This window comes from Haematobia irritans, chromosome 3, assembly GCF_050003625.1.
Source record: "Haematobia irritans isolate KBUSLIRL chromosome 3, ASM5000362v1, whole genome shotgun sequence".
Classification (NCBI taxonomy): Eukaryota; Metazoa; Arthropoda; class Insecta; order Diptera; family Muscidae; genus Haematobia; species Haematobia irritans.
This window is the reverse complement of record NC_134399.1, coordinates 56744499-56767944: the sequence shown is the minus strand read 5'-3', so window position 1 is coordinate 56767944 and position 23446 is coordinate 56744499. Positions and strand designations below refer to the sequence as shown.

At 33.5% G+C, this 23446-nt stretch overlaps 2 protein-coding genes across 14 annotated transcripts in view; one reads left to right on the top strand and one right to left on the bottom strand.

The window, feature by feature from the left end:
* MED25 (Mediator complex subunit 25) overlaps window positions 1-7992 on the top strand; it is a 23868-nt gene extending 15876 nt beyond the window's left edge. The window contains exons 4-5 of the mRNA XM_075300467.1: window positions 6198-6800; window positions 7297-7992. Of these exons, the coding sequence (XP_075156582.1) occupies window positions 6198-6800; window positions 7297-7839 (1146 nt within the window). The 3' untranslated portion in view covers window positions 7840-7992. The remainder of the gene's footprint in view (window positions 1-6197; window positions 6801-7296) is intronic.
* A 5441-nt stretch (window positions 7993-13433) lies between these two features.
* On the bottom strand, window positions 13434-22508 carry Marf (Mitochondrial assembly regulatory factor). Of its 13 annotated transcripts, none has more exons than XM_075300468.1 (11): window positions 22277-22508; window positions 19944-20051; window positions 19395-19745; window positions 19047-19336; window positions 18643-18981; window positions 18250-18366; window positions 17616-18177; window positions 16540-16784; window positions 16314-16469; window positions 14431-14627; window positions 13434-14359 (listed from the first exon to the last, which is right to left on the bottom strand). In XM_075300468.1, the coding sequence occupies exons 3-11, from the start codon at window positions 19648-19650 to the stop codon at window positions 14158-14160; spliced, it is 2364 nt and encodes a 787-aa protein (XP_075156583.1). In that variant the 5' UTR covers window positions 19651-19745; window positions 19944-20051; window positions 22277-22508; the 3' UTR covers window positions 13434-14157. The 13 variants fall into 13 exon arrangements, with proteins under 13 accessions (XP_075156583.1, XP_075156584.1, XP_075156585.1 ...); XM_075300469.1 differs by having other exon boundaries at window positions 19395-19722; XM_075300470.1 differs by having other exon boundaries at window positions 19395-19705.
* Between the last annotated feature and the right edge of the window lie 938 nt (window positions 22509-23446).

Here is a 23446-nt window from a genome sequence, read left to right as displayed (position 1 = left end):
AATATATATATATATATATATATATATATATATATATATATATATATTATATATATATATATATATATATATATATATATATATATATATATATATATATATATATATATATATATATATATATATATATATATATATATATATATATATATATATTATATATATATATATATATATATATATATATATATATATATATATATATATATATATTTATATATATATATATATATATATATATATATATATAATATATATATATATATATATATATATATATATATATATATATATATATATATATATATATATATATATATATATATATATATATATATATATCGGGACAAAAAATTCATAATGATATGTTCAATGTGTTAGGTGAAAGTGCTCCTTCATATGCAACAGTAAAAATTGGGTTGCTGAATTTAAACGTGGTCGTACAAGCATTGAATATGAACCACGTAGTGGACGTCCAAAAACAGCAACAACAACAGAAATTGTAGCCAAAGTGCATGATATGGTATTAAATGATCGACGAATAAAAGTGCGTGAAATTGCTAATATCATGGGCATCTCAAATGATCGAGTCATTTAATTTTGCATGAAGAACTACAGATGAAAAAGCTTTCTGCATGATGGGTGCCGCATTTGTTAACAGTAGATCAAAAACGCATAAGAATGAACATTTCTCATGCTTGTTTGGATCGTTTTAAGCGAAATAAAATGCATTTTAAGCGTCGTTTCATAACTGTTGATGAGACATGGATCCACCACTATACTCCAGAGACAAAAGAACAATCCAAACAATGGACTGAAGCTGGAGGAAGTGCCCCAAAGAAGGCAAAAACAATTCAATCGGCTGGTAAGGTTATGGCAACAGTTTTTTGGGATTTCAAAGGTATTTTATTGAGTACTATTGCTAAAATTTGGATCAATTAAATGTACAAATTCGAGAAAAACGTCCTGGCTTACAACACAAAAAAATATTTTTTCTTCAAGACAACGCACCAGCGCACACGAGTGTTTTAACAATGGCTAAAATCAACGAATTAAAGTACGAGTTGCTTGACCACCCACCTTATTCTCCTGATTTAGCTCCCAATGACTTTTACTTGTCCCCAAATCTAAAAAAAAATCCTTACCTCAAATGAAGATGCAAACTATTTCAATGAAGGGATAGAATTGCTAGAAAAGCGTTGGACTAAGTGTATTGAAATTTCAGGAGATTATATTGAAAAATGAAAATATTTTTGAAAAACTAACTATTCTCTGCCATTGATAGGCTAAGAAGTTTCCGAGCCGCCCTCGTATCTGACATCAACATAACTAGACAATTAATTTTTAATAAATCCACTAAAAGAAGTTCCACACTTTTTGGGAACTACAAAAAAATTGGGAGTTGTTCTAAAGGCACAACTTTAAAAGCACTTCCAAAAATGTCCTCACAGAGAAGGTAATTATTTTAACCACACAGGAAGTATTTTTAATTCAATTATTTATAACTCGTTTTTCATATTTTTAAATAACAGGTTGGCTGATAACTCCCGATCTAACAAAGAAAAACACATTTTTTGTCAAAATTCGTTTTTATTATTCAACATAGTTCCCTTCAAGAGCGATACAACGATTATTACGACATTCCAATTTTTTGATACCATTTTGGTAGTACTCCTTCGGTTTTGTCTCAAAATAGGCCTCAGTTTCGGCGATCACCTCTTCATTGCAGCCAAATTTTTTCCCTGCGAGCATCCTTCTGAGGTCTAAGAACAAGAAAATGTCTCGGGGCCAGATCTGGAGAATACGGTGGGTGGGGGAAGCAATTCGAAGCCCAATTCATGAATTTTTGCCATCGTTCTCAATGACTTGTAGCACGGTGCTACAATATATATATATATATATATATATATATATATATATATATAATATATATATATATATATATATATATATTAAAATATAAATATATATATATATATATATATATATATATATATATATATATATATATATATATATATATATATATATATATATATATATATATATATATATATATATATATATATATGGGCTATATTGATCCAGGTTTTTGATATAGGTTTTTGATATAGCTCCTACACACACAATTTTTTTTTTATTTCAATCACGAAAATCGCGGATTCAATCATTTTTTTAATTGCAATGTCTTCAATCACGAAAATGATAGTATCAATCACCCATTTTGATTGAAAGCCAACACTATTTTCAATGAAAAATTTAATTGACTTTTGTCACGGAATCAATTAATTGTGTGATTGAATCAATTAAAAACGTGATTGATTTTTAACATAAAATTCAATCACAGTTTTAATTGAATCAATTAAAATTTTAATTAATTTCGCTACAAAAATAATTCAACTATTTGATTGATTCAATTAAATTATTCATTGATATGGGCAATAAATTTCAATCCAAAAATGTATGTATTGCGCCCCCAATATCTTATTTAGTTTAATTTGAAATAACAGAAAATATGCGTTTCTTATAAAAAAAACTTCAATATTTTATTTTTCTGAATTATGCTACAGACTAAAGAATTTTGTTTTTGTTATTTGTGTGTTTTATTCTAACATAACTTAGGGCCAGTTTCTCAATGTCTTGTTATTATTTATCGTGTCGATAAAACAGCTGATCCCATACAAAAATTTTACTAACCGGAGGTCTATCCTCCGGCTAAAATTCATCGAAGGATGAGAAACTGGCCATTAGACATACAATTATGATCAATAACAACTAAAGGGTTAAAAAATAAACTATATAAATTGTTATCTTCCTTATCATATTAACGATGTCAGCATGTTCCTACTAATATTTGGCTGCGCCTAGATTTCCAATAAATCAGCAGTCTGTAAGCTAAATTAGTTTTTCTGAAAGTAAACAGAATAATTCGAATTTAATTTTGTTCAATTAAAAGTTAATTTTGTTAAACATTAAACGCAAGTTCCAGGTTGCATATTTATAATCTTCTTTTGCAGTTGTAGTCGTTTAGCATAAAAAATGTATTAAAGAGCTCTGTAATTTAATTTTAGTAACAATTCCTTTCCAAAATTTCCACACATTGACATCGTCTATTAAAATTTGAACCAATCAAAGTCAAAAATAATAGCAAAACAATGTAATATTTGGTATTATATTGATGATACTTTGCAAATTCTGGAAATAGAAAAAATATAAATGGAAAATGGAATGGAAAATATTTTTAAATCGAAAAGAAAGATCTCTTTTACCATTACATAATTCAGCTCTTTATTTAGTTTATATATCAGATATACTGCTCTCTACTTGGGTTCATACTGAAAAAGGCAGGTAAAACCAAAATGCAATTTAAGGCCAACGCTACTTCGCAACTTCAAGGTGAATCTTCCAACAAACCCATACCGTTCTTGGTTTTAAGAAAACTAGGAGTGAAAAAAATTAATACTTTTAAAATATCAATACGGTACCCACCTTTTGATTGCAAACATATTCTTATATTCTTATATATTTGATAAAATGATGGAGTTGATGGGATAGATTGGTCAATTTCACGAAATAAAATTGGCCACTAAAAGAAATGAATAAAAAATATAGTATTTTAGTCCGTTTAATGTAAACAGGCTTCAATGGAAAACGGTATTCACATTTCACAATTTCTTACATTCAATAAACGTAGATTGTTTTCCATTTGTACAATACCACAAAACACAAACACAGGTAATTTCAAATGCGTTCTCTCATATATTTTTTCAAACTTTTACCACGTGGCCATTTGTTATTGGACACTATTTATTTCAACCTTTTGCTATGATTTGTTGTTGCGTTCAAAATATTTATGCACACATTTTGAATGCAGTAGACAGAATGTCGCCAATCATGTTTTTCAATTTACGCGAAAAACAAAAACCCAACCGTTCGTTACGAGTTACTTCAACAGACTGATCTCTCGGTCATACATTGTTGAATAAATACCCATTCTCTTGTTCTCTTTCCGCTCTTTCTATTGCTCAAAAATATTCAATTTCAATCACAAAGGTGATTGGATCAATCACATGTGTAATTGGAAACGGAAAAATTTCCAATAACGTTTATAATAGAAAATTATTTCCGAATTGTGTAACAATTTGATTGAATCATTTAATATTTTAATTGGAAACTTAAGAAATATCAATCATTTTTTAATTGGTTTTTATTCGGATTTGATTAAATAATTAATTGAATCAATTAACATATTAATTGAATCCGTTTCCAAATTCAATTGAGTGATTAATTGAAAAAAATCGGTAATAATTTTTTTTTGTATATTATCCAATTCTCCTGAAATTGGAAATCTAGAGGTATTGTAGGACCATAAAGAGGTGTGCCTAAAATGGTGAGTATCGGACCATGTTGTGGTATAGCACCCATATAGCCCGATCTCGAGATTTTACTTCTTGGGCTTCTAGAATCCGTAGTTTTTATCCAATTTGCCCGAAATTGGATTTCAATCACAAAGGTGATTGGATCAATCACATGTGTAATTGGAAACGGAAAAATTTCCAATAACGTTTATAATAGAAAATTATTTCCGAATTGTGTAACAATTTGATTGAATCATTTAATATTTTAATTGGAAACTTAAGAAATATCAATCATTTTTTAATTGGTTTTTATTCGGATTTGATTAAATAATTAATTGAATCAATTAACATATTAATTGAATCCGTTTCCAAATTCAATTGAGTGATTAATTGAAAAAAATCGGTAATAATTTTTTTTTGTATATTATCCAATTCTCCTGAAATTGGAAATCTAGAGGTATTGTAGGACCATTAAGAGGTGTGCCTAAAATGGTGAGTATCGGACCATGTTGTGGTATAGCACCCATATAGCCCGATCTCGAGATTTTACTTCTTGGGCTTCTAGAATCCGTAGTTTTTATCCAATTTGCCCGAAATTGGAAATCTAGATGTTTTTTAGAACCATAAAGAGGTGTGTCAAAAATGATGAGCATCGGTCTGTGTTTTGATATAGCCTCCGTATAGACCAATCTCCCGATTTTAGTCTTGGGCTTCTAGAATCCGTTTTTACCCAATTTGCCTGAAATTGGAAATATAGAGGTATTCTAGGACCACAACGAGGTGTACCGAATATATAGTGTATATATAATGTGGGGCCATGATTCTAGAACTACAATTAGATGTGCTGAATATTGTATGTATCCCACCATGTTTTTGGTATAGCCCCCATTAGGTATAGCCCCCATTTGGTATAGCCTCCACATAGACCGATTTCAGATCTTGAGGGTAATGTAAAATTTCCAGATTTTTAACTCTCGTAATCATTTAAATCATTGGGGTAGAAATCTACAGATTTTAGATTTCAAATCAAGGCGGTATTTCATCATTTTCTTGCACACTTACAAGAGATGTTTATGATTCCTTTAAAGCTCAAACAAAAATGGATCTTATAAATCCAGAATCTGATCTTTGATTAATGGTGGTGGGTATTTAAGATTCTGCTCGGCCGAACTTACTGCTGTATATACTTGTTTATTCTCTTTTTGTGATCTATTAACAAAATTAATTAACAATATAAAGTAAAACTTTTGACGGGAAAAGCATACGCTTTGTGCAGACTTAGACTTTCTCCCATAGAGAGGGTCGATGTGGGCTAACCAAGCGAGTTACGCGTGGATTTTTTTTTTAAATCTCTCTCAAGGGTCTATATAATTTTATTTCATAGGAGAGATGTCCGTCATCTCATCAGCCGTTGCATTGATCTTGCATCACTGTTTAAGGTGTGATGCGAATTAGATGTTTTGAATGTGAATGGAAAAAATCCGTTAAAATTTACCAAATAATTTTTGTCATGATTTTTAATAAATCATGACAAAAATTTTGTCTGAAAAGTTTGAGCTTAAATACTTCGCAATTTTTCTAGAAGGGTAAAATATTAATAATGTTTAACATTTTATTAATTATTTTTTGAATTCGTAGTTGAAACAAAGAAAGTTAAAATTATTCTTTAAAAGTATGAAAAACGGATTAATAAATAATGGAATTAAAGAACATCTTTGGAATGACATTTATTTTGCTTCTGAACATCCTTGGACATTTAGTTTCTTTACTGGTTCACTCTACAAATTTAATATTTCGCATTTGTTACAAACCGTATAACCAAATTTTTATTATTTTTAGCAACAACAAATGTCTGTGCCTAACAATCAACCCAGCACTTCAATGGCAAATCAACAAAATGCAGTTCAAAAGCCTTCCGATCAAGCTGTTATGCGTGACACCATTTGGTCGGGCACATTAGAATGGGTTGAGAAAAGTAAACCAGATCAACAGAAAATTACCCGAACCCTACAATGCACGGTGACGGCGAATATAAAAGATGGCGAGCCCGAGATTAAGGCCGTCAATTGGCCATCGAAATTGTTGATGCAATTGATGCCGAAACATTTAGTTGGAAATATAGGTGGACAATTTCTCAAAGACTCGAAAATGGTCGTTTTCAAACCCCAGCCCTGCGAAGCATTGGATGCTTTGGCTAAAAACATGACTGCTATATTTGCTGGTTGCGTTCATTTTACAACGCCTGCGAATACTCCACCGTGTGACATAAAAGTATTGATACTCTTGTATACGGCTGAGAAAAATGCATATTTGGGATTTATTCCCAATAATCAGTCAATGTTTGTGGAACGCTTGCGTAAAGCCATTCAACAAAAGCAGTCAATGGGTATGCAGACAACAAATAACATGCAGCAACAACAAAATCAACAACAACCAAATCATGTATGTATTAAGGTCACTTTAATTCTTTCGTATTGAGTAGATAGATGACGGTGCATTTAGTATATAGCTATTAAATCGGAGAGGAATTATGAGAAAACCTCAAGATCACGAAACAATACTGTAATCATCGCGAGGGGAAAACATCCTAAGCATTGGCCTTCGGCTTCAAAAGGCCGATTATCTAAAGACGATGCTTTTTTACAAATTTATTTCATATCGAATTGTCCTAGTATCGAATTTCTACGGCAGCAGCTGACTACCTTAGACCTCATGTTTGTATTGCCCAAAGTCTATAGCTGTTTGACTGTCAATGAAAAAGCTGATATCGCTTCTGAATAACGGCCTCATCAACAGCGACCCAGTAGCTTTTGCGATAGCAGACATTTCTGCCAAAAATAAGTGACTCCCTTCACTTCAATAAACGCTGCTACCAGTGCCTTTGTCCTTTTTAGATTCATTTGTATGCATCTGTAGTAAATCACATTTTGTCTTCCAGGCGCTGCAACAACAACAAAACCAACAACAAATGCAGAACCAAATGGCTAATCAAATGAATGCTATGGGTCCTAATCCCATGAATCCTCAACAGCAACAACAAGATCCCAGCCAGCAACAGCAGCATCAGTTCAACCAATATAATCCACAACAACAAATGAGCATGCAAATGGGAGGTGGACCTATGAATCAACAAATGATGGGTGGTCCTCCAATGGCTGGAGGCCCCGATCAAATGGTTGGCGGAAATAATCCCATGCAGCAGCAAATGTCTATGATGCAACAACATCAACAACGTATGCCTATGATGACCGGAGCCAACAATCCCCAACAACAACAGCAACAGATGCGTATGGTAAGGCCGATGATGAACAACAATCCCGGTCTACGGCATTTGCTTCAACAACAATCAACACCAGGCCAGCAGTTTCGTCCTGGGGGAGTTCCTGGAATGGGTGGTGGAATGCCCAATCCAAATCAAATGCCTGGCGGCCCCGGAGGTCCTAATAGGCCATTTGATGATAATAATTTCGATTTTATATAAAAATTAGTTTATATACCCATATACAACTTTTTACATTACCATCCATTTATGTTTTTACTATTATAGTAATTATTATTAAAAGAAAAAAAACAACAAAGACAAAACAAAGCGGCAAAGAGCTGATAATAAAAGTCTTGCGCTACCCATAAATAATCCGATTTTAGTTTATGGGCGCCGATCACAGAACCGGTGGCTTTTCTTCGTATTGCAAGCTTGTCCACAAGTGTCGGTGGCAGTGAATAAGACATCAATTACCGTGCGATCTTTTGCATTAATAGTTTATACACACATTCGTTTGCTGTGTTAAACCAATTGGCATCGCAGCAATACTCGCTTTAAAAAAACGAGTCGGTCATACACATACACTGAGTGTCATCGCACTCAACAAAAACAACTACCAGTAGTTGGCATTAACTTAAGAGAATTGAGAGATTTTCTGTGCAAACATGAACTTTGAGTTTTTTATTGTCTGGTGCATCTAAATGTTATAATTTTGTGTAAACTGTAAAAAGTGAAACGAAAGATTGTAATTTAATAACGCCCATTCCCCCTTCGGTCCACTGTACCTACTTACATGCTCTGCGTCACTGTACGTATACGCATTGCTACCACTACTTAGGTAAAGGGAATTTTCATTTGGTTGCGATCAATACCGACTTAAGAATGCTGGTTTGTCGCGACGATGACATGAATCACCCTAAGCTTGACGATTAGTAAAGTGAGTGGCATCGCCCGCAGAGGGAGCCACCGTGGTGCAATGGTTAGCATGCCCGCCTTACATACACAAGGTCGTGGGTTCGATTCCTGCTTCGACCGAACACCAAAAAGTTTTTCAGCGATGGATTATCCCACCTCAGTAATGCTGGTGACATTTCTGTCGTTCTGATAACCTGTCGCCCGCAGCCAAACTTCTGATAGCAGCGCCCGATTTATCCTAACGCGATTCGTTCGCATCAATACCTTAAACTTAACGCGATCCGTTCGCATCTTAACCCCGTTCGCATCTTAAGACAATACTAGCACGCACCTAACGCGGTTCGTCCGCTTCAGCGATAGCCGAACCTCTCCTTTCCCTCTTCTCGTTACAGGGACCGAACCATCACCATCGCATCCCCGTCCACGAGCACCAATCGGCACGACACAATATCAACCCCATTTCACGAGCACTAGTCGGCACGACACCATCGTCATTCCCGTTTACGAACAGCGGTCGGCACGACACCATCGTCATCAGCCACATTCGTATTGTAAATATAATAAGAATTGTAAATAACAACCAAAGGAATAAAGTAGTATGTTATTATTTAAGGTTAGTAGACCGTTAAAAGGTAATCCTGGACAGCCACTGGCCTACCTCAGCCCACGAGAAAACCACGTTACAAGCTGATCGGTTGCGGTAGATCGCATCCGTTCTCTCGTGCCGATTTCAACCAGGGGGTTAATCACGGCATTCGATATCGAATGCATTATCGTATCGAAAACATTGTGAATACGAATAAAACTTTGGATTAGAGGTGTGCGCGTGACACGAAATTTTCGTGACACGCGTGATTCACTCTCGTGAATGTGCGTGAATGGGACTAAAATGAATATGTCGTGCGTGAGCGTGCGTGAGAAATAAAATCGGTTCGTGAGTGTGCGTGAATAAAATTTCTGCAAAATCACGCTCACGAAAAAAATCAATATTTAATTCATACTCATATGTAAACTGAAATTAATTTGGCTCTCGAACTATATTCTATTTTTGAATTTTGTTACCTTTGCTGATTTCCGTTTGGAAAATATCGTGAGTCCCGTGAATCACGTGAATTTGTCGTGAATCGTGCGTGAGTGTGAGCCTTAAAAAGTAGTTCGTGCGTGAGCGTGCGTGAGTACTGGTTTTCATTTCGTGAATGTGCGTGAGTGGGATTGGCTACCACACGTATCGTGCGTGAGTGTGCGTGAATAAATATTTTGGTTCGTGAATGTGCGTGAGTGTGAGTGAAATTTCAGTCACGCGCACACCTCTACTTTGGATCACGGCATGTGATTTTTTGGCAACAGAAAAAAAAGAAACAGAACGAAATGAAATAACAAAATTAAGTTGGCGACACAAAATGAAATGTAGAAAACATATTCTTGAGGATTTTAAGTAAAAAGTGAATTATATTGCATTATATGTACCTTATGGACCATACCTCTTTTTACACTCATCTTTCGGATTGGAGGACACAGGATAGAATATTTCATACTCTACTTACCGCCTGTCGACTAGTCCACATGCAGTCGACGTTACTTTATGCGCTTTACAGACTATCAGTTATTCCGGACGACAGTACTTGTGTCGAACATATCCCATACATTGTGCACATTATAAGTTAAGTCCGAAGGCATAATCGATACTGCTGCATGTTTATGGGATCGATAACACATTTACCGATTATTTAGTCATCGCCGACAAGTCGTATCGATCCGACACACTGTAAGATTCTTTACAAACACCGACATTCCGTCCGGAATAACTGATAGTCTGTAAAGCGCATTATGCGCCTTGCAAAATATAAGTTTATCCGGACAACAGTGGTCGTGTGACAATATATGAGATATGTTCGACACGAGCACTGTCGTCTGGAATAACTGATAGTCTGTAAAGCGCATTAACCGGTAACAAGATACCGTATCTTGCTTTGCACATGCATACCACGTAAAAATATAGTTAGCATGCTAGAAATTAAACGAGACACGAATTCTAGAGGTAACTTACTGCCTGCTCGTGGAATTTTCGTTCGCCTCGAGACGAACGATTCATCAAAAATCACATATTGATATCTCGAAAACCAGAGTCTGTGAAATGCTAATTGTTTCGGTGTTCGATAGTAAATCATAAATAATGAGTTAATGACCAAATTCAGGATTTTCTAGAAAATATATCAAATGTTATTTTAGTTTCAATCTAGACAAACGATTCGTCTCGAGTCGATTTCGTGTTTCATGAACAGGCAGTTAAAGTTAGATTGGATAGGTTTTCATTTAATCTAAAATAAATACAAACAAAGTACTTCACAAAGGTAAAGAATAAAATAAAGTAATTCAAAAAATAAGAAAAAGTAAAGCAAAAGAAAGTACATAATTAAAAAAAAAATAATAATAATAAAAAGCAAAGAAAGGTTCGCCAAAGAAGATAAACGACTTTCGCCATTACAACTGATGTTCAAAAACTTAATTTCAATTATTTCGGTTTAAAATGTTTTTATTTCTTAAGGTGAGTACTATGTTCGGGTTTTTCACCAAAACGCTAAACTAAAAGTACAAAAATAAGTATGAAGACTTATATTTTGATCAAGTCTTAAGATCCAAGGAATTGATTGCAAATAATTTTATATTTCTATATTAATTAATTAAAAAAGTAACCGTGAAAACAAGCTGGTTTGCAGCTTGAAAACTGCTGAACATAGTACTCAGCTTTACGCTATTCTGAGTCTGAGTCTGAAAAATATTATTTTTGTTTTTGGAAAGTACAGAAACGTTGAGCCTCAAATCATTTGCTTCCATCTGTTTTAGATTGTTTTGAGTCAAGCTCCTCCGAAATCTTCTATCCATTTGCCGATTACTAAAATATAAAAAACTGTTTCAAAAATTGATCACAAAACTCGTCGCTGCCAAAATGCGAATAAGTGACGACAAAAAACGTTTCCAGGAATACAGACATTAGCGTAGCTAGACAATTTTCCTAGGGGGGGCTATAGCCCCCCTAGCTAAAACTTTATAGACTGAACTTATAGGTTCAACTAATGTTTTATTTCATAAAATTTAATAAAAAATAGACATCAAAATAACTCGAGAATCAATTTATAATAAAGCAACTAAAAGTACCCTACGGGAAATTGGTGCAAATTGTGAAATAAAATTTAGTGAAATAAAATTATCAGAATAACCTTTTGTTCGATATATTTCATTTTTTTTTTCATTTCGGGTTCCATTAGGAGCCCAAATTGAAAGAGATTTCTAAGAGTTTGTCCGAGACTGGTTCCTGAGGACCTGTTTAGGGTTGCTCCTGCTAAATTGTTCCAAGACATGTCCTTTGGGGTGAGTCCAAGACGCGTCCTTAAATGTAAGTTTACTCCGTCAATGACAAACCCATGTAAAGGTGGACGGTCCCTTCCATATGTTTTGATCAGAACTGGGACTGGTCCATACACACCAGGGACTAGTCCTGTACCAGTTCTGTGGTTGATCCATTTCCCGTAGGGTAGTTCCACACTTTTCCCAGCAAAAAATTGGGAGTTGTTCTAAAGGCACAACTTTAAAAACACTTCCAAAAATGTCCTCACAAAGAAGTTAACTATTTTAACTACACAGAAAGTTTTTTTACTTCATTTTTTTATATTTTAATGCGTAATTTTTTGTTTTCTGTTTTCAAATAGTTTAAAAAAAGAGTAAAATAGTAAGTAAGAGTGTACCACTTCCAGACCCAAAAAGAACATTTTCATTTCTTTTTGGCGACGCTTTTTTGCAGCATTATTAAGATATTAATTTATGAAAGAATAGTTCTAATATCAATTACTATTTTTTATTCAACTAAATCATAAGTTCAACCACAGCTTTATTTCATAAATATCAGACTTCTACCACAACCCAAGTAATTCGATTGTGCATGAAAGTCTTTAGTGGAACTTTGTGCGTTGTACGAGTATATACTTGCTTAATTTTTATAAAAATGTAAAATCGTAAATAGGTTTTCAAATTCTGGGGGGGCTAAAATTTTTCTGGGGGGGGTCTAAGCCCCCTCCCCAGAGGCCTTCCTACGCTTATGAATACAGAAATAGTCGATAAGTAGAATACCAATTAGTGACGACAGAAGAAACGCGATGGCGACTTCGGGAATAAGGGTGATAAACTGGAGGTGTGTAGAAATGTGTTTCGACTTTGTTTCGCATTTAGTTAGTTGCGATCATTTGTTGCTATCACTATTGCGCATGAGTAAAAATTCTCAAACAGTGAGCTCGATTCTTTTAAAGTTGTTCTTGAGACAGTACGTAGTAGTATTTTAAATTTGTGAGCTCTATCTAAGTATCGTACGTGAATAAAAATTTTGTAGCGTATGTGCAATTTTAACTCACTTGCATGTCACTACCGCAAATCCATCTGTAGTCTTGGGTTCAGCTTTCCATTTAGGACGTTTCGCAGAAATTATCGCACGACCACCTGTCTAAAATCTTTGTTTATTTTATGCTAGTTTCCCAGTTTTTCGCATAATCTTTTGGTTTCAGCTCATAGTTACGAGAGAAGCGGTGCTTTATGGCTTGTTGTTTGCCATGGCTCAACAATATATGGATGATTTTTTATATGGCTTTATTTTATTCTATTGAAATGCATTTCTAAGGCAACATTATTATCTTAAAACAATAGTTTTAAGGTTTAAAATTACTTCTTTGACATTTGATTATATTTTTTTGCATTATTCCGATGCTGGTTAATCTGCTGTTCTAGTTCTCTTTTTTTCTTTAACTCCGTAACGTTTTGACTATGCAGAAAATGGTTGAAAATCGTAAAATGACAATTTCTAATTTTCGCCCCATCGACTTGCAAAAAGTTAAGACAAAAACAAACAACAATTTCAGGATTCTAGTTATTTTATTTCCTTTATTGTTACAACATATTTAAATAAGGTCAACAAACATTCAAAATATAATTGTAAAAATAAAAAGAAAACAATATTAAATTAAATGTATTTGTTTCTTTACACGGAATCGGGGTAAAATTAACATTTTGTGTACAATTGTATATATAATATGAGTTAGAGAATAGAAACATCATCATTCAGCCATAGACTAAATTAAAGGAAAGGGTGGATGCAGTGGAGAAATTGATATAATGTTATAGATTTATTTTCGTGAAACCCCAGTTTGTAAATAATACGTTATTTAGTATGAGCACACATAATCGATATGAGAAAAAGAGCCAAATTAAAATTTTCAACATCGGAACAGAATGGAAGCAAAGTAAAAAGATCAGTATATGGAAAATGAAGTTGCTTCATTCAACTTCCAGTTGTTGCCATTTCTTTTTTATGTCATTGTAAATCCTAAAGTGAAATTCATGCTATTCTGAGATACTAAACGTGCAACTGGTTACGTTTTTCGCCATACTCTGTATGAATTCCATTAAATTTGCGCAGTCATTATCATAGTCATGATGCCACTTCATTCATAATGCCTTACGTTTCTATAAATTTACAAAATCTTAACAATGTCCATCACTTTGGTGAGTGAACGAATCATATGAATCATTAGCTTAAGATCAGATTGGAGCTGGCCTACAGTTATACGGGATAGGCTGCTAGTTCGGTGCTATATAATTGTTCTCGAATATTTCCAATTCATTTTGGATGTAATTGGCTTTGTTGCGTAATAATTTCAATTGTTTTTGATTAGCTTCTAGGACACTGAGCTGAGCCTCTAGTGTTTTTAGTTCCTCATTCATATCGGTGGTGGCAGTGTCCACGGTGCGGCACAAGCGGGCAAATGTACTGGATAATTCTCTGCAAAGGGAAATAATGGCAAGTTAGTTTTAATTCAAATTAAGTATTTACAGATTGGGATTTTTTCTTACTGTTGCACTTGATGACTGCAGTTGGCCGATGTTAGGTCGACAATCATTTTTAATTTCTTGGTGGCATGACGCACATACTGTGCTTTGAAGGCACGCTCTTTGGCAGAGTTTGTCCAGGATAGACGTTCATACAAATAAACACAACCGTATAAAGCACCAACGCCAACCAAAACTCGCCAGCCAATCGTTTTCAACATCTGAAAGTGCATACATAATGTTACATTAATATTTACGCATGGTTGTATAAGTACTCTACGAGGAAATTCAACGAAATTTATACCAATATTGGTCCCATTATATGAAAATAATTGTATTGGTTAAAAATAGTTTTCGGCTTTAACATTATTACTCTGTTATGATTTATAAAAAAGCGTTCCTCTAGACCAGAACAATATTCTGGAGTATCTGAGAGCGTTAAACCACTAAAAGGTTATTTTTTCTTCGTGTCCGACCACAGCCCTTAATACGGCAGACCGGGATAGTTGTGGCTTAGATCTGGAAAATGATCCCGCTTAAACTCCAACTTGCCCTACAGCTTAATTTGTGAGCCATCATCATATGTTCGCTTGCCTGGTATAACATCAAATCACTCTCGATTTGTTCCCCTATAAGCTACTTGATTTGGATACAAGTTAATAAACCCATATCACAATGAACTGACTATATACTCTATATAATTTTGAAACAGCTGTTTTATTCTAAATAAATTTACTTATTTACAATTCTGGTTACTCGTCACTTAAAGCAATAAATCTGCATTGGCGATATAAAAAGATTGCGTTTCTAACGCAACGAAAAGTTGTCCTAATTTTTAAAATTTCGGAAAATCTTGCAAATATAATGGTATAAAAGAAAACCTCGTTGAACAGAAAATTCGTATTACAGGATACAATTCAAAAGTTCTAACTGAGGATTAACCCTCTAATGCCCCAATTCTTTTTTTGCCAGCTGATTAAATATTCAATGCAACGACACAAAAGCAATAAAACTAAACAAGAAAAAATTATACGGTAAAATTCAGTATATGCTGCAAAGCCTCTTGAACAGTTTTAACTAAGTTTTCTTTTTAGTTTTACTAAAAACTTCCTGATTTAACGAAGCCCGCCTAAAGGCGGGATTAGGCATTAGAGGGTTAATTTATGTGGTTACCACACTCATAAAATGATTGGTATATCCGCCTTTTTATATGCTACCACCTCTTCTGCATCTGAAGGAAAATATTTTTTTATTTGGGTGCAAGACCATAATTTACTTCTTCAGTTTAATCGAAAAATGCGAAATCGTCGTATAGAGAGTGTTGTTGGTTATCATCTTCAGTACCTCTCTACAAAAAGTTCCTCTTTCGTAATAAAAATATAACAAGGTACACACAACAACATATTTTTTTTTTCTTCAATCACTAAATTAATTGATGCAAATAATTTTTAATTGAAATGTCTTCAATCATAGAAATGATAGTATCAATTAAAAAATTAATTGATCCTATTAACAATTTTTTTATTAATTTTTGTGATTGAATTTTGTTTCAATTATTTTTTTTTAATTAATTAATATTTAATTGAATATTTTTTAAAACTCAAAAAGGACTTTAATTGAAAAAATGTTCATGAATTTTTTTTCTGTGTAGATAGAAATTCCATTAAAATATAAAAATCGGTTAACGGATGTTCTAAAACAGGTTTATCCGAAAATGCCAATTTTTTACTATCTGGTTTCGGTTTGTGCAATTGAATTCGGTTAGCCGGTGTCGGTTTTGGACACCCTATTTCAGAGCTACTTATTTCTTGATCATCAAGAAAGTACGTTTTGAAATGTGATTCTGTTTTAATTCGGTAATTTTTTGTCGAATTTCAGGTAGAGTAAATAGTTTTGCAAATACTTACAATGCCAGCCACAATGAGACCACCAACAGTTCCTTGCGATCCAATAGAGCTTATAGCAAAACGTGATATAAGTGATAATTGCTCTTGACTAATGCCTCCAACTGGTGTAGGTATAAGACACAACGGCGTTTCAGGTGTTATAGGCGATACGGGATTCTATTTGGTTTGAGATTGAATAGAAAAGTTTAGTGTATATGTAAAATATTTGTGTTTTAATTTAACTTACCATAACACTACCTTGACGATTCAAGATTGCTGGCTGTTGTTTCCTATTACGCTCCTTCACTTTGCCTGTGAATCTTTGTATCATTGACGTGATACCCCATGAGAATTTAAACTCAAGGTCTTCTTGGAAGTCGGCGCACAAATTTTGACAATTCAATGAATATAGCATTTCGAAGGGTTGTGCGCGTACCACGACTTTGGTTTGGGGTGCTACACTCTCACTTGGTACGAGGGCATGCATGCGGTCTAAAATTAAAATATAATTTAAATTTACCATATTAACACACAATTAATAATATTAATGCAATTATCTGATTATCAGAAAATCGGGAAGCGTCAATTTATGTCGATGGCAGTCTATACAAAATTATGAAGTCGTGTCACTAAATAGTTCGACCAACCAGTAGTAATAAGATAATTGCTGTAAAAATATTTTTCTTATCGTAGCATTCCTAATTTACATTCGACGTGCAAAAAAAAAAATAATTGCAAAACATAGCATAATTCCCTTTTGTAGTGTCATGTGAATCAACAAGTCAAAAATTGAAAGAAAAGAATTGTTTTACGAAATTCACGGAGTTTTGAAAACGTTTTTAGCCTACAAAAGAAGAAATCTACAAAGAAAATATTAATGGAATATAGTTGATAATTTTGAAGAATACAAATTTAGTCAAATTAAATTCTTAAAAATGTGTAAACATATTCCCGGTTTGCAATTGTTGTTTGTGCACAGCCCTAACGATATCAACGATATCCAGAATCCTCAATATTTCTCTTTAAATAGCTCAAAATTTGCAATACCTAGTTTATTTCTTCAGTTGCGGACAATAAAGTATGGAAATTAAAGACAATTGCAAATGTTCAAACTAATCAATTTAATGAGCATCGAAAATGGACGCTTAAAGGATGCTACCGATAAAAGTAATAAAAAACAAACAATTTTCTCATGTCGCAAAAGAATTCGCAATGGAAGAAATTGGGCACATATCTTTCATATGTAGCTAATTTAATTTAACAATACTTGTTCATTCGATTTCTATTTAATAATAACATAAATTAAATTTAGAATAACCTTACCTGTCATTTCTCTTTGAGCAGCTTCAACGTTCATAGCCAAAGCCATAGAAAGACGGGCTCGTAAATTGGAACCTAAACCAGCTTCTACATGACCATTCAACTCTTTCTTATATATATTCAAGACCAACGGTTCCGGGTGGAAAGGCATATTGAACTCATCAATAAGAACTCCTAAACGCCATATCTCCTCATTCAATGCTTTCGAAACTTTTTGTTCAACTTCTTCGACCATATTGTGGATTTTCAACTTCATTTCGCGTGTAACACACATCATTTCTGTTTCGGTGCCTTGTATGCGTTCGCTCAGCAATGTTTTCTGGTCCATTTTCAAATTGCGGAATATGGTAATGCGTTCATAAATGTTATCCAGCATCGATCGCATATCACCGGACAGTGTTTTGCCTCGAGAGCTGTGTTTTTCGAATTTGGTTTGAACGGCACTTTTCGAAATGCATTCTTCGAATTTACGTTCAAAATCTTGAAATTCGAAGTAACGAGTATGGAAACCTTCAGCAATGGCTCCTTGGCTGGGTGAATTGCCTTTGGCTTCTTCAATGCGAGCCTGTGCGATAAGAAACGTTAATAGAAATTTAAAACAAAAGAGATAATGCTCATTTCATTAAGATTTGCTTACTTGCAGAGCTTCACGAGCTGATACAAAGAAGACACGCTCAGCTGCTTCTTTTTCAGTAGTGACTTTCAATTCTTTTGTTAGAAAATCAATGCAACGCTCCGTGTGCTGGGATTTAACCTATTAAAACATGTAAACATTTCAATTATATAGGACATAGTGGTAAGAATTAATTAAGAAGCTGTTAAAGCTCTATAACTTATAGGAAAGCTAGCCAGCAAAAGGTGTTTGTATTACCTTTTCAAGCTCCAGGGTTGAATTACATATTTTTTCATATATATATATATTTTTTTTTAAGTTTACAAAATTAAAAAAAGTAAAAAGGAAGTTTAGATAAAAACCAAAGCCCGTCAACTACAAGTGTCAAAGAGTGTACGAGTATGGATGATTACATACCGATTCCTGGCTCTCTGGTTCATTGGCTGATGCATCCCAACGATTATTAAGTATGAAAATATTTGGTTTCGACAGCTTTTGTGAAACAGTGTGAAAGAATTGTTTTTCGGCACGGGTCATTGTCGATTCGGCATTCAATACCAAGACAAAGACATCAGCATTCAAACAATGATTATCAATCCAATCGTCCAAATTGGCAGAAACATCTACGCCAGGCGAATCCACAAAGACAACATCATCACGAAGGAGCATGCAACGTTCGCGCGGCCAAAATATACGCACTAAGGAACTTTCACTAAGTTTTTCTTGGCACAAAGCATTAGCCAGTTGTTTAATATTCTGAAAGGTGTAAGCATTTGATTAAAAACTAAAAACAAATGATGTTTAAAATCGGCAGTACTTACAACCACATTCAGTTTTTCGTCTGAACCCTCTTTGATTAAATACGCCTCCGAGCTGTCACTACCTTCTACCTGGCAAAAACAATTTGTCGTATGGCCGATGCCACTGGGAAGGATTTTTTCACGTAACATGGCATTGATTACAGAACTTTTGCCATTCGATGTACGACCGAAAAATGCCACCTTCATGTGATCACGGGCCAATACTTCACGTATACCGGCCACTTTGAGTACATAGCTCTCGAAGAGTTCCCGTTCCGCTTTATCCACAATTTCTGCCTCGGCATGCAGGGCTAAAAAATTGAAAAATTCAAATACCCGCACGACTGATACACTTTGTTCTCTACAAACCATTAATGAAAGTTGTCGTTTCGGCCACATATTCTTCAATTTCCACATAAATATCATTGATCTTCTTCTTGGCCCGGACAAAAATCTGCAAAGGGGATTTATCAGCGTTGATATGCATTGTTCGATTTTCAGACATCAACGCCGTCGGATCGTAGTTTAATGATTTGTTGTGGGTTGTGTTGGAATTAGTGTTGTTACCGGCGTCGCCGCCATTACCAGTGACCATAGAAATTGTACGGTTCAAATAGGCCGCCATTATTTACGAAAATAAACGTTTGGTTGTTTTTAATATGAAAAAGTAGTAATCTTTTCTATATTGAATTATACGCTATTTTTTAATCACAAATTAAACTTAAAACATTGAAAAGAAATATAAAATATACACTTTTTTTAAAGATATCTTTCCCAATTTTTACAATTTTAACTTGACACACAAAGCTGTGATAGCCAATTAAAAAAATTGAAAACGATAACAAAGTAGAATTTTGAAATAGGGTAAGGGTTGTAAACTTGGTAAAGGCTTAAATCCAATATTTTTTTTCTATTTACTAGGTAATAGCTTTTGGAGTCGTAGGGGTGTAGATTTTGTAGCACTGCTGACGGAGAGTGTAAATATATATGTCCAATGGTAAATAAATAATTTAATTTCTATCAAAACTGAAAAAAGAAAAATACAAAAACAAAATGTAAGCAATAATAATAAAGAAAAAATAAATAATATTCTAGTTAACAGCTTATGATAATGGATTGTTTGAGAAGGGTTTTGTGTGTTGACCTTTGCATACATTCAAAGACAAATTGGTGGTTTATCAGGTAATAGCGGGAAAAGGAATGAAAGTTAGTATATGAATCATGATACTGTGTAATGTCATTTCTCTAAGCAAGAGACAATTAGAATATATTAAAACTGGAATGGCAACAATTGAATGTGATAATGGAATAATATAATACGAAATATAACTCATTATACCCTATACCATTATGTGGTCGAGGTATAACTTGTATCTGCATATAAATAACCTTCACTGCTCTTCACGTAATTTTTTCTACCGGCATTATTTTCCCATACATGACTTCTTTCTGTATATCGCGTTGTATAAGTTCGACCGGATACCGCTAGATGGCGTTATTGTAATTTCTACTAAAAATATTTTCCTGCCAGTTATGCGATTGGTTGGTTCACTTTTGTTTGAGCGTGCGTAAAAGAAAGACACTAGCAAGGAGAAAAAGCTTTATTTTATTAAGTTCTAGTTTACGAATTTGCCAATTTTGCATCACTCTATCCCCCATGTTGTGGTTTACGAATTCGCAAAACGCAAAATTTTTAATTCAATAAATTCTGAACAATATCATACCTTGCCAATAAATTTCTTCCATTTAAAACAATACGCAAAAATTCGTATTATATATCATTGTGGTTCGGAAACTAGCGACTGAGGAAAATTTTGCGTTCTGCGAATTTGTAAGCCAGAACAGTATATACGGCTGAAATTTTGCCCAGGACGAATCTTATGTACACTCTACATTGGATATTTCTACTAAATACTGTCATAAAATTCAAATTACTTGGGTTGTTTTAAAACTTGCCTATGGCAAAGTAAAGTTTTATACAAATAGTCCATATGGAACCTCTGTTAGATAAAAAGAGCGGATTAAATACCTATGTAGGCCTCTATAGTTCTTGATCCTAGTCTATAACCGATATGAACCAATTTTCGCAGGATGATTAGAGGGATAAATTTTTCCTCCAATAGACTTTAGAGGTTAAATCTCGGGGAGTCAATTTATATGTGCGCTATATAAATTATTGCTCGATATGGGTCAATTTTTGCATGGTTGTTATATAGCGTATACATAGATCCGATCTCCTAATTAAGTTATAAAATGGGTATTATGTTAAGTTTGAGTTTAGCCGCTAGAATCGAAAAGAAATCTGTAAAAGCGGGATAAAGTTTTTTTTTTAACAAATTTCATTATAACTTGAAGGGAAAATATCCAAAGCAATAATTGAAACAATATTTTCTTCAAAACTAATTGTTAAAGAATAGAAATTGTGATAAAATTTCTATTTTAGCACGATAATTCGAATTTAATAGTAGCCTTAAGGGGCAAATGGCCAATGGTTTAAGCATCAGAACTATAGCACCAATAATTCAAAAATATTTTGATATTCCAAATGGTAAAATACTTGAGTTTCTCAATTACACTATTGAAATCCCACATCCACTTCCAAATTATGCCATTTGCTAATAATAAATTTATTCTATAGTATAGTCATGACTAGCGATAATTTTTTAGAGGGAAAATGTGTGAGTGAATGTAAAAACAAATAAAAAAAAGAAAAACAACGAACCACCAAATAATGGACGTAACTAGAATCGTAAGATTAAATTCGTGAGCTTGAATTTAATTGAGAAGATGAATTTTCACGTGGGGTTTAGTCACGGACGACCCATTTCTGTCGCATTCAGGTGAATTCACGCGCACAATTCTGTTAATAGTACTCTATTCTTCTTTACATTTTGGAAGAAAGTTTTGGTTTAAATGCCGATCTTAAAATCTAATAAAAGTATTGCGCACCAAACATCATTGCAAATAAATTCACATGTACTATATAAATTGTCAGTAAACATATACACGAAAGAAATACATATGTATACAAAATGCAAGGGGACCGGAGAAGGAGTGACATTTGCAAAGATGTATACGTGCCACCCCATCCCACTTCCGAATAAAAATTTAGGCAATCTAATGATATGCTTTTTCCTATCACTTATGGGCTTACTAATCCATATTATCTATGTTATCATTGGAATTGCAGCGATAGGATGTTTTTCAACAATTTTGTTAGTGTTGTTCTTCTTTTCCATAACACAACTAACCTGATTACTAGTTTCTTCAGACATTTCTATTTTTGCTTTGTTTTATTGTCTTTTGATACTCACTGCTGTTGCTGCTTCCAAACCAATGTTGAAATGGGCAACAGCACTTAATTATCTATATTTGTTATGTTGTTAATCACTAAATTAGATGAAACTTCTGTAATTCTGTTTAATTTGTTTTTCTTAATGATGTAACAACGAAATATTCCCGACAAAACCCATTGACACAACATTTGACAGCCACTACTGTCACTTTGTTTCCAACCAGAGTTGTATTTGGAAGATACAATTGTTTCAATGTCATATTTTGGGACAGTGGCTCGCAGCCTTCGACGGATAAATAAATAGCTGTTCTATCCAGAACCAGTGTTGCCAGTATTGGAGATTTCCGTCCAAATTGGGGATATTTATTCGTGATTGGGGACGAAATTTCTGAGTTGGGGACTTGGGGATTTGGTGGGGATTTTTGTGGGGATTCAATAGAAAAATTTGTCAAAATTTTATTTCTATAGAAAAGTTTGTCAAAATTTTATTTTTATAAAAGATTTTGTAAACATTTTACTTCTATACATTTTGTCAAAAGTTTATTTCTATAGAAAATTTTGTCAAAATTTTATTTCCATATAAAATTTTTCAAAATTTTATTACTATAGACAATTTTGTAAAAATTTTGTCAAAATTTTATTTCTATGTAAACAAATTTCTCAAAGTGTTTTTCCATATAGAAAATTTTCGCAATTTTTTTTCTATATAGAAAATTTTATTTCTATATAGAAAGTTTTGTCAGAAGTTTGAAGTACCTCTCAATATCCACCAAAACATCAAAAATTCTACCAATCTACCAAACAATAAAAAATCTACCATTTCTGGTAGAATTCTACCAACTTTGGCAACATGTCTACCACCCAATTTCACTACTTGATATTTAGAAGTAAATGTTCGTTCATAAATACAAGGTGATCGAACTACCATCTTCGTATCTCCAGTATTTGGAAGACGAGCAACAGTCTCTTGGTGTTGTGGTTCGAAATCTTGATCTTATTTTATATTTTTAAATTATTACTGATTTTCTACAGCAGAGCCTTTTGCTTTATTTTTTTTTAACAAAACAAAACTTGTCAAAAATGTATTGGGGATTTTGTGACGAATTTAAATTTAAATTGGGGATTT

Bases quoted from the DNA above. Each gene is read 5' to 3' on its own strand.
- Marf (XM_075300468.1), bottom strand. From the start codon at position 19,650: ATGGCGGCCTATTTGAACCGTACAATTTCTATGGTCACTGGTAATGGC. The intron at 19,337-19,394 runs GTTTGTAGAGAA...TCAATTTTTTAG, and splicing joins AACGACAACTTTCATTAATG to CCCTGCATGCCGAGGCAGAA. The intron at 18,367-18,642 runs GTATGTAATCAT...ATGTTTTAATAG, and splicing joins AACCAGAGAGCCAGGAATCG to GTTAAATCCCAGCACACGGA.